This window comes from Micromys minutus (assembly GCF_963924665.1).
Source record: "Micromys minutus genome assembly, chromosome: 31".
In the NCBI taxonomy this organism is placed as follows: Eukaryota; Metazoa; Chordata; class Mammalia; order Rodentia; family Muridae; genus Micromys; species Micromys minutus.
The window spans coordinates 14,175,755-14,187,307 of record NC_137966.1 but is presented as its reverse complement, the minus strand read 5'-3'; the positions used below and the strand labels follow the sequence as shown (position 1 = coordinate 14,187,307).

The 11,553-nt window shown below is 54.1% G+C and overlaps 2 protein-coding genes across 2 annotated transcripts; one reads left to right on the top strand and one right to left on the bottom strand.

Moving 5' to 3' along the window:
- Nucleotides 1-233: 233 nt before the first annotated feature.
- Nucleotides 234-2,093, bottom strand: ARHGDIG (Rho GDP dissociation inhibitor gamma; the record flags this gene model as incomplete). The annotated part of the gene is made up of 6 exons (XM_080942135.1): nucleotides 1,968-2,093; nucleotides 1,094-1,273; nucleotides 918-1,001; nucleotides 650-726; nucleotides 511-574; nucleotides 234-433 (listed from the first exon to the last, which is right to left on the bottom strand). The coding sequence occupies exons 1-6, from the start codon at nucleotides 2,038-2,040 to the stop codon at nucleotides 234-236; spliced, it is 678 nt and encodes a 225-aa protein (XP_080798261.1). The 5' UTR covers nucleotides 2,041-2,093.
- Nucleotides 2,094-3,797: 1,704 nt separating this feature from the next.
- Nucleotides 3,798-11,220, top strand: RGS11 (regulator of G protein signaling 11; the record flags this gene model as incomplete). The annotated part of the gene is made up of 16 exons (XM_080942281.1): nucleotides 3,798-3,866; nucleotides 4,122-4,338; nucleotides 4,404-4,510; nucleotides 5,150-5,201; nucleotides 5,298-5,356; nucleotides 5,676-5,752; nucleotides 5,903-5,984; nucleotides 6,500-6,568; nucleotides 8,179-8,202; nucleotides 8,282-8,343; nucleotides 8,431-8,544; nucleotides 8,645-8,760; nucleotides 8,858-8,945; nucleotides 9,023-9,161; nucleotides 10,936-11,018; nucleotides 11,106-11,220. The coding sequence occupies 16 exons, from the start codon at nucleotides 3,798-3,800 to the stop codon at nucleotides 11,218-11,220; spliced, it is 1,473 nt and encodes a 490-aa protein (XP_080798407.1).
- Nucleotides 11,221-11,553: the final 333 nt, after the last annotated feature.

Sequence of the window (11,553 nt, the reverse complement as noted above, 5' to 3'; positions counted from 1 at the left end):
GGCACCTGGCTGGGTCTCAGGGAAGATAAAGCCTGAAAGGCCCCTCAGGGGCGGGGATAGGCAGAAAGAGGCAACACACAGGCAGCAAGACAAGGTAACATTTAATAGGCACCAGGCAGGGAGGACACAGCAGAGAGTGGGGGACATCTGGTCACCAACTGGGAGGTCTAGGGAATGCTTGCAGGTCTCTGCAACTGACAGAGATTGGGAATATAGACCCCCCCCCGTGGGGTTCAGTCCTTCCAGTCCTGGCAGACATGGAGACACCACTCCCAAGACAGGTGGTTCAGCCTGTCATCATCAGTGAAGAGGGACCTGACCACGTAGAGACCACGTGCCAACGCTCCCCTTGGTGCTTCCTCCACTGGAGACACAAATTCATACTCCTGGGCCCTGGGGCCATAGCTTCCCACCATGAAGATGGCCTTGTCCACTGTGGGAAGGAAGGTCATCAAGAGCTACCCTCTGCCCACCTCCCCCAGACTTGGGGTGCCCTCCACACTGCCTCACCACGCAGTCCCCGACGATAGGTGTGATGCAGACATTTGAGGCCACTGACAATCTCCTTGTTGACCTGGAGAAAGGAGAAGGTTTAGGAACTTCTCTGGAAGGCTGGGACATGGCTGGCCTCTACTGCAGGTCCCCTCACCTTGAAGGTGATCTTCACCTTGTATTCAATGCCCTCCTTCAGGACAAACACCTGGTTTTTCAGTGCATCTAGGTCTCCTGTTAGGGAATTGACAGGTACACTCTAAATCTCTAGGGTGTACAAGACCCTTCCCCAGCAACCTCTATGTAGGGACCGGTGGTGCTCATGAAGTCTGTGGCAATGCACCCGAGGAACTAGGATTCGGCACGGGGTCCGAAGACTGTCTTCGTCCAAGGGTGGGTTGTGGTCTGCAGAGGGGATTACCTACCTGTAAGGTCCATGATGATAGGCCCCGGTGCCTGCTCCGTCAGCAGTGTCAGCTTAGTCACCTGTACGTTGGGCAGGCTGGGGTCTGAGGAGAAACAGCATCCACGGGGTGCTCTGCTGTCCCTACCGTCCCCTCCCCCTGCTTGCAGCCCTCCATATCCAGGCCCCAGGCCATACCCATAATGGGTGGCAGGGGCCCCAGCAGCGCCTGCTTGTACTTGACCAAGCTCACGTCCCCAGGGTCCATCTGCCAGATCGCCAGCATGCTCTTCTTCCCGGGGGCCTGGTACTCTGGTACAATTTCGTCCAGCACCTCATCTGATGGAGTTGGCTCCCCATCCTTGTCGGCCAAGAGGACTGCGAGTAGGGGAAGGTGTACGTAAGCACCTGCCACCTGCTGACCCCAACATTCAAGTGCTGAGCTGGGACCCACACTCTCACCAGCTGTTCCTCCCACTACCCAGTGGAGCCAAAGAAGCCATAGGAGCTGTCATGAACACACAGTGACACCCCAAGTCCCTAGAAATCCCTCGGCTTGGTCTCTTTAGAAGGAGCTTTTGACTGGAAGGGATTCCTAAGAGACCCTGGAGAGACCAATTTGTTTCTGGTTAGCTTACAGGCTACTGCTCAAAGTAGTAGCCCTGGGTTACTCCAGGGGCTCCCCAGCTCTATGCTCTTCCCATAATGTCCTAGATCCCTCCGATGGTGCCCCCAAACTAGGGGTCTCCATAGTCCCTTTGGGTATCTAGGGACAGAGGTCTCACTGAGATGCTGCCCACTGCCCTCCAACCTTAGGATTGCCTCTCACCGGAAGAAGCCCCAGCCCCACCTACGGGAGAGGCCGCAGCCTCCCGGCTGGACACACTCCTTTCCTCCTGGCTCCCTTCCCTAGAAGGGTCTGCGTGGACTAAAGTCCCACGCCCGGCCAGAATACATACACGCCACGAGCTCCCCATGCGCCCCAAAGTTGCCGCGGGGACTGACCCCCCCAACCGCGCCGCTCCCTTGCTGCCCCCGGCGCACGTGGCCGCCACCCGGCTCCGGCGCTCACCTCGGGCGCACAGCGCCAGCCGGAGCAGCTCCAACAGCTGCGCCCCCAGCTCGCACGCGTCCAGGCCCAGCATGGTAGCCGCGGCCCGCCGCGGAGCCGCCGCCCGCTCGGCTCAGCCCCGGCGCGACTGCGGTGAGCTCATCCCGGCCGGGAGCGCCCCCCGCGCCCAGCGCCGCGCCCGCGCCGCGCGCCCCCAGCCGCTCCGCGGACCCCGCGCAGCCCGCAGAGACGCGCGTGTCGTCCGCACCGCGCCGGAACCCAGTTGTCCCTGCCGCGCCCGGCGCTGGGACGCGTCGCCAGGGACCCAGGGCTACCCCACCCCCACGTGGAGTCGGGTCCCCGGGGATCCCCTGGGCGGGGCGTGCTCGCCAAGTGGAACAGGTGCGACGCCCCCACGTCCCTGGACTCCCATTATCAGCAAGTGGCGCAGGGCACACCTGGAGCCCCCGCAACCCTCCACCTGCTCCCTCCCACTTGTCTGGGTAAAGGGGACTCCTGAGACCTATCAGCCTCCTGCTGGGCCACACCCTGTTGGTTCTTGGTACCCACACACTGAAGTGCAGTCTGGGTCACACAGACTCAAGATCTCTTAAAGCTTATTGGTTGATACTGTTAATATGGAGGTAGGGGGGGATGTCTGTGGGGACCTGGGACGCAGACAATTCTGCAGGTTTCTAGACAGAGAAAAGGAACAGAAAGTAGGTGCTGAAGGATCTCTTAATATTGACATGCAGAGGAGACGTAGGGGTGGAAGGGGATGCTGGTTAGCTAAGGCAGCTGAGCCTTCAGCTGAGGCTGGCAGGACCAAAGAGCTGGGTCAGAGTAAGGAAGTAGTGCAAAGCAGAGCGTCTCGCATTTCTGGGTGTATCCAGGCATCAGGCCCACCCTCGCTTTGCTGTGCTGCAGTGCTGAGGTATTGGGCTAGTGGCCACACTGTCCACTATCTTTCCAAAGCAAGATCCTGCAAGGAGGCCCAGGATGCCAGGGAGACCCAGCCCCAGCCGTACCCTTTGGCGAGTGCATAATGTTAGACACTGGGGATAGCTTCAGCTGCCAGCAGCCTGCAATCTCCAGAGATGCCTACTCATCCAGGGAGGACAGCTGGCCTGGGGCCAGCCCGACCTTGTGATGAAGTGATGTAGGACTGAGAGAAGGCTGGACTCTTTGGGTGATGTACCATATCTGGGCAGGACACCGTTCCAGCCCTTTTGATTCATTAGATAAACTCAAATGCCATGCTGAAGGTTCTTGGTCTCAGTAAGGCCAATTACTTCTCCTATGCCCCCTCGGGTGGGAAAGAGAAAGAGGGCACCCTATCCTCAGGAAAGAAGAAACAACCCACTCAATGACTTTTATAAATGGAACAATGACTTGCCAGGTGAAGCTGAAATACAAACCCTATGATGGCTCCACACCGGCCGTCCATGTCACATCTGTAAGTCAAGCTACACCCTTAACCCCAAAACCCTGACTCTGCTGGCCCCTGCACTCCTTACTGGACCACGAATGGAGTAGCGGCTACCAAGACCCTAAACCACTGCTTCCAACCTGATCTGTCTGGCTACACTTTGTCCTATTCCAGAGCTTCAGTGACAGATCCCATCTCTAAGACCAAGGCCTGCGGCGAGTAAAGCCACCAGACTAAGACAGGTTCCTCTGCCTTGCAAGGCATCTGAGGTTTCAGACTGCCCACATACGGCAGGCTATCCCAAGTCATAGCTTGTGAGGGCTCGGGGCGTCTCTGTGGTGCAGGAACCCCGAGGTTCACACGGTTAACCTTAGCGGGCGGGGCCGGCATGGGGCGGGGCGTCTCCTCTCCGGAGGTCCGCCATGGCCACGGTTATGAGCTGCACACCCTATGGCGGGTGCTCCCGAATGCAAAGACCGCATCTCAGTAAGGTGGGCCCTCGGCCTGTGGGTATAGAGTTTGGGCAGGAGAGGGGGCGTGGAACGCGGCAGGTGAGGGGAGGAGAACAGATCCAGAAAACCACTGGGAGTTCATAATGACAGCACTGGGTGGCTGGGGTCCCGACCTTTACTGCTTCAGTCTGTTGTCCCTGCGCGGTGACCTGGGGAATCTGGGGGCAAATGTGTGCGATCCGAGTTGTTCCCCTCATTCTACCCCCACCCCCTACCCCTCGCGTTCGCTCTCAGATGGAACGTGTGGTCGTGAGTATGCAGGACCCTGACCAGGGCGTGAAGATGCGGAGCCAGCGCCTTCTGATCACCGTCATTCCCCACGCGGTAGCGGGTGAGGCTCGTGGACACCCTGGGGGAGCAGGGCGCTGCGGTCTCCGCCCACTTGGCTTCTCCTGTGCAGGCAGAGACATCGTGGAATGGCTGGTCCAGAAGTTCTGCATCTCAGAGGAGGGTGAGAGTCGGCGCACCGCGGCTTGGGGCGGGGGCTGGCAGAGCGCTCACTTTCCTTCTCCTCAGAAGCCCTGCACCTGGGCACACTCCTGGCACAGCACGGCTACATCTACCCACTGCGTGAGTCCCGAGACCTGACGCTCAGGCCGGATGAGACCCCCTACAGGTTTCAGGTCAGGCCCAGGGTTGCAGGGTGCACCCCCACTTAGGGGAGGGTGGAGCTTACTGTGGTTGGAGCGGGACGTTGTGACGTCACTAAACTAAACCCGACACCCCCACCCCCAATCCGGACTGAGGCAAATCGAGGGAGCTTCAACTTTCTGGTGCTGCAGCACCCACGCAAAGATCAACGTCTGCAGAGTGTTCTGCTGGGATCCCAGCGGGTCTCATCCTTGAAAAATTATCTGCTGGGTCTAGTGACAGGATCCCGGCACCTCAGTGTGTGAGTCCAGGCCAACCCAAGCTCAGACTACATCCTTGGCATTCAGAGTCAGGGAGGTAATCTTTTTACAGGACCCCAGATTCCAAGTAGAAAGAATGGGCAGCGGTGGCCCACGCCTTTGAATTTGAGGCCAGCCTGGTTTACAGAGTAAGTTCCAGGACAGCCAGGACTACACAGAGAAACCCTACCCCCTCACACACACACACACACACACACACACACACACACACACAACGGGCAGTGGTCAGCTGGAGCGTCCACACAAGGATGCACCCTCTGACCAGCCATAGCTGGGAGCTATGATGTGGTGGGAGGTACCTGGGAGAGAAATGGGAAGGTCTTGGATATCATTTTCCCTGCACAACACAAGACACCCTACTTTTGGACAAGCACCCTGTGGCCAGCAGCTGAGCTGGACTATGGTGAGTGGGATGTGTGTAAATCCAGGCTGGGAATGGGCGGTCCCAGGGCAAGGGCTTACGGGGAAGGCCCTCTGCACTGTGTTCCTATGCTTCCAGCCATCTACTTGGCTAAGAAGAACATCCAAAAGCAAGGGGCCTTGGTGGACTATGAGAAGGTGAGTCCTCCAGCAGGCTGAGTCCAGCACAGACTCTCACCTTGAGCCAGAGCATACAGCCTAGACTGCTAGATAATACACACATGCCCTTGTTCATCCCCTGAGCCTCTGGAAGGCCCCCATAAGGGGAAGCTTAGGGTTCCCAGAAGGGGAGGCAGTCCCTGTTTAAGACACAATGGGTTGGGCTTTTTTCTGTACCAGATAGGGACACACACACACACACTATTAACTCCCTGCAGTATCCTTGGGAGCTGGGGCCCATATTCCAGAGGTAGGCCTGTGTGGGGATTAGTAACTTTACCCACTGGATACCCTCCAGGAACATTATACCCTGCTGCACAAGAAGATCAACCATGCATGGGATCTGGTATTGATGCAGGCTCGGGAGCAGCTACGGTGAGACACAACACCACCGCTGATGGGACACTGAGCCCCTGGCAGCCTTGGGGCTAAGAACATGACATCACAGGTTCCACTGCCCATGGCTGAGTGTGGAGAGGGCTATGTTAGGATCAACTTCCTCTCACCCCTGCCTACTCTCCCCAGGGCTGCTAAGCAGCGCAGGAAGGGAGACAGGCTGGTCATTTCGTGTCAGGAGCAGACATACTGGCTGGTGAACAAGCCCCCTGTGAGTCCTTATGTGGTGAAAATGGAGAAGTCTCCCAGGGAGCCTGAAGGGGTCTGTGTGCTTTGCTAAAAGACCCCCTCAAAACTGCTTTCTTAAGCCTTGAGAAGGTGGATTGCAGGGTTTGGGTGGGTGGCAGGGAACATGTCTTTGTTTCTTGGTTGACAACGTAGAGGTGACATGATCAGGTCTGAGGCTGCCTCTAGTCCAAGACCACAGAACAAGCCAGGTTCACTCTGTCTAAGGGAAACACATAAAAGCTTGAGAGTTGCAGGACACAAGATGAAGGCTGATCTCATCTGCAGCAGAAGGACTGGGTTGTGGGGGGGGAAGAGTTCTGGGAAACTGAGGTCCTAGAACATGGCTTACTATCCAAGGGGGTCACCCTGAGTCAGGGTGGGCAGAGAGATGGGGTTCAAGGTCTGGTCAGGGCTCAATTCCCACACGAAACAGTTAAGGATATTGAAGTCTGTGGGGGTTGGGGGATCAGCACGCCCATCTCATCATCTTTTCTGCAGCCTGGGGCACCTAATGTTTTGGAGCAGGGTCCTAAGAGAGGCTCTTACAACCCCAGTCAAGTGCAGATGGTAAGCACTTTACACTCAGCCCCAAAACCCTAACTGCTGCTGCTTTAACCCTAACTAATGTATACTCTTCCGGTTCTAATGCGGCGCACTTCCGGTTTCTTTGGGCTGCTCACCCATCCATATATATATTGTTCATCTGATCCACCTAAATATACCCAGTGCAGCCACTCCAAAGTCCCTATTTGATGATGTGCCTGGTCCCAGCTTCTCTTGGACCCACCCTCAGGCTCTCTTAGTAACTCGTCCTCTTTTCTCTCACCTGCTGCCTTGGGTGCAAGTAAGTGGTGGTCCCAGTCCCAGGGGAGGGCGGGACTCTCTTCCTCCAGGCCGGAAACAGTAGCAGAGTTCCCAGAAAGGTGAAGTGATAACTTCAAGGCTTTGGCCTGAGGGCTCTGGGTCCATAGGCACCTCCCTCTAAAGCCTTTGGTAACCTCCAGACTAGAGAAGGTGAGACCCAGTACAGACAGGTCTTAACTAATGCAGTAGTGGGTGGCCACGCCCCTACATGAAACAGTCACTCAACCCCAAATTTTAGAACAGATCCTGGCATCTCCTAGCATCTTTCTAATTTCAACCCCTAACTTTTTTTTTGTATATAAAAGCAGAGAGAGCTAGGATGGATGTTGGAAGCCAGAGGTGTCATCCACCTGCCTCAGTGCCATGCCCAGTATGGTTAAAGAGGGGAAGAGTTAGCCAGTCTACTAGGTGGCTCCTGCAGTCCAGCTATACAAACCTGCCTAGAGGGGCTATGACTCAGCTAAACCAGGCTCCCCAGAGAAGAGTTTCTCAATATCCAAGTCTTTAAAAAAACTTTAAAGGCCAGGCATGGAGGCACCGAGAAGCAGATAGGTGGATCCAGGCCAGCCTGCTCGATATAGCAAGTTCCAGGACAGCCAGAGCTCAATAAGGAGATTCTGTCTCAAAGCTAACATTCAGGCTTGTTGGCACACACCTTTAATCCCAGCACTAGGGAGGCAGAGGCACGTGGATCTTTGTTAGTTCGAAGCCAGCCCAAGTTCCAGGACACCCAAGGCTGTTATACAGAGAAGCCCTGTCTCAAAAAAAAAAAAAAAAAACAAAAACAAAAAACAAAAAACAAACAAACAAACAAACAAAAAAAAAAACCCAATAAACTCTCAGCTCTTACCCCTACACCCCAAAAACCAAACCAACAAAGATATTTTAAGTATCAAGGATAGTGGCAGACACCTCTAATCATAGCATTTGGGAGGTAAAGGCAGAAGGGTCATAAATATAAGGTTGTCCTCAGCTGTATAGTTGAATTCAAGGCCAGCAGGAACCAAAGAAAAGTCTCAACAATAACAAAATCACTTGAAGCCATTGGAAAATCTGAGAGGTTAATAAGAAGGGAGCAATTTCTAGACAGCCTTAGGGTTTTGTAGAACATTGGAGTCCCTGAATAAAGTCTGTGAGAGTTCTCCTCTCGAGGGCTAGGAGGCGAGGGCTCTAAAAATCAGGCTGCAGGTCCTAGCCATTCTTTGCTACACCCTGGTGGGTTAAGGTCTCAGCTCTGGGTGGAAACATACTGGTGTTTCCGAATCCCAGAAGGCTGTTTTGTAACTCAAGCCAACTGTGTCTTTCAGATCTAGAGCTCAGATTTCTATAAGTGTGAGGTAGGTCCAAGGGACTTGGGGGGTAGGTATACCCATCGCCCATGGGGGCACAGGTCCTGACTCAGCTCTGGTATCCTAGATCGAGTGCTTCCGGAAGGCACTGGGCAGAAATCGGGTGAAGTCTTCTGTCTGCCTCGAGGCGTGAGTGAGAGGCAACAAGAGCCCCTTCCCAACCCAGAGCCTTTATAGAACCCTGTCCTACTCTGCACTGCCCTCTGGAACCCCCAGGTACCTGAAGTTCAGCAGCCAGCATGGGCCACACGATCCCATCATGTCAGGGTGCCTGCCCAGCAACCCCTGGATCACAGATGATGTCACCTACTGGGTCATGAATGCACCCAAGTAAGCTCCCCAGTCTTTGGGTGCCCTTGTTAAATGCTCCCGGAGTGGTAACAGGATTAACAGCCCACTCTCTCTCTTGCGTCCACCTCTCCCCTTCCAGCGTGGCTGCCCCCACAAAGCTCCGTGTTGAGCGATGGAGCTTCAGCTTCCGGGAGCTCCTAGATGACCCCGTGGGGCGTACCCACTTCATGGACTTTCTCCAGAAGGAATTCAGTGGTAAGAAATCTGTCTTCCTGCTGTTGGGACCCTGCACCAGGTTTTCTCTAGCCGTTTCAGTGAGAACCCTTAACGCTGACCGCCGCCCTGTCCTTAGCGGAAAACCTCAGCTTCTGGGAGGCATGTGAGGAGCTGCGCTTTGGCGGACAGGCCCAGGTCGCCACCTTGGTGGACTCTGTGTATCAGTAAGTGTATGGAAACGGAAGCTAGTTGGCCATCACTTAGGCCCAGCCTGGGTCACACTGTAGCCTCGGTATCTCAGGCAGTTCCTGGCTCCTGGAGCTGCCCGCTGGATCAACATCGACAGCAAGACAATGGAGCGGACCCTGGAGGGGTTGCGCCAGCCACACCGCTATGTCCTGGATGCAGCGCAGCTGCACATCTACATGCTCATGAAGAAGGTGGGCATATCCTGGTGTCCCGGCCATCTCGGTCCCTCCCAGATCCTGGTATCCCGGCCGTCACGGTTCCCCCACTCTTCCTCTAGTTCTGTATTTGGGGAAGGGGTTGTTTTGGTTTTTGTCTGTTTGACTTCATCAGGGATGGGTACAGGGTCTGTCACTTGCTGCTCTGGTACTAGTAAACCAGTGTGGTATTCTGTCCCCACCACTACCTACTGTCCATTGACTGGGCTGTCCCTTCCCCACCCCACCCTTTGTGTACCCTCTGGTCATATGGTGAGACAGATGGAGTCAAAGCTTTAACTTTACTGATCAGTTTTAAAACAGATTAGCCGGCTCTTTGGCATTTGCTCAGAGTGGTTAATGGGGGTTTTCAGTTTGTCTGCATCAGGGTCTCATCCTGTAATCTCAAACTATGAGTCAGTGTCCAGACTGACTTTTGACCTGTGAGTGATCCTCCTGCCTCAGCCTCCTGACACTCTTTAATATCATAATAAATTCACAGAACTCTTAGGGCATGGGAGCACAAACCTTCATTCTTGCTCTTAGGCAGTCAGAGGCAGGTGGATCTGTGTGAGTTCAAGGTTAGCCTGGATTACAGAAAGAGATCCGGTCTCAAAACAAAACAAAACAAAACAAAACAAAAAAAAAAAACCAACAACATAGATTTCAACAGATTTAATGTATCAATCCACAGCAACTAACTTCCATAGTGTCCTTAGAGACAGTTTCCTATAGTTAGTCCAGACCCTCCCTGAACTACTCAACCCTGCTTCTACTACCAAGTGCCAGAATTTCTGACATGCACCATCACACCATTAAAAAAAAGTTTTCTAAGAAACCAAACCAACCAACCAACCAACCAACCAAATAAACAAACAAAAACAAAAATCCCAAAACTAAAAAACAAACAACAAGCTTGGTGGTGCACACCTTTAATTCCAACACTTGAGGCAGGTGGATCTTTGAGAGTCTAGGCTAGCCTGCTCTACAGAGAGAACTCTAGGACAGCCAGGGCTACACAGAGAATTCCTGTACCAAACAAAACAAAAACAAAGAAAAGCAGGTCTCTGTATGTCCCTCTAACTCAAGTTCTCCCTCTTTACCTGGTCATCTTAATGGTGACATCCCATGTCTCCCCAGACCTTGGCGAACTCCTGCTCTCTGGTGTGGTTTTTCTTTTGTTTGAGTAGGTTCTCTCCACATGGTGCTGGCTGTCCTAGAACTCACTATGTAGACCAGGCTGTTTACAATGCCTGCCTGTCTCCTGAGTGCTGTGATTAAGGGTGTGCACCATGATGCCTGGCCCTAGTGAGGTGTTTGAGATTTTTCTGTGGAGTGCTCTGCCCTTTGGAACATGACTACCTTTTATTTACTGTCTATGTAGCCCAGGCTATCCATGAGTTTATGCTCCTCCTCCCTTTGCCTCCTCAGTGTTGGGATTACAGGTGTGAACCATTGGCCTCACTCAGCTGTGTAGATAAAAATCCCACACCCTTGCCCTTCCTCTTGAGAAACGGATAAGCACTCTGGCTCCTTATCCCTGGCTGGAGGTGTTTGACTCATCCCTCTGTGTGAGCACGATGTCTCTTGCCCATGTTTTGCAATCTAGTGGCCCCACCAGATGGGTGTCAGGTCTCTCTAGGTCCTGGTTTGAGCTAGTTGCCCCCCAGCAGGGTCCCGCAGGGCTTATGAGCAGAAGGTTGGCCCAGCAATGCCTGGCTGGATCTAGCTATGAGGCGAAGAGTCAGAGCCTGGACACTGTCTCTTGCAGGACTCCTATCCAAGGTTCCTGAAGTCTGATACATACAAGGGCCTGCTGGAGGAAGCTGTGATTCCGCTGGAGACAAAGCGCTGGTGAGACAAGCTGGTGCCATATGTCCACTGAGCAGGGAGGACCCTGCAGGGAGAAGGCCTGTGCCCTCAGCACTTTCTTGTTCCCAGGCCATTTCCATTCTTGAGGAAGCCTCTGCACTCAAGCCCCAGCCCTGCTCTCCAGTTGACTCCTGGGGAGCCCACAGCAACCAGCTCCCCTGCAGGCACAGATGGGCAGGACTAGGTGGCTCTTGCTGCACACCTCACCTTACTGTCACCTGCCTGACACCCTATGGGATCATTCTCCTGACTGAATGGAGATACTCCCAGCACTGGTATCTCTGTGGAAGGCCCTGCCTTGCTATGAGGCCCTTTAGCCTTCACTAAGTAAGCCCCTCCCCCTCCTAGAAGAGACTGGCCCAACTGACTCCTAGGGCAAGATTTCACTGGCTGATCCTTGCCAGGACAGAACTTGTTCTAGAAGGTAAAATCAAGGTCCTCAGTTTCTAGTAATCTGTAGTCTTCCATTCAGGACTAGGAGGCCATCTTAACTCTAGAATGTCACATGAGGAGGTGG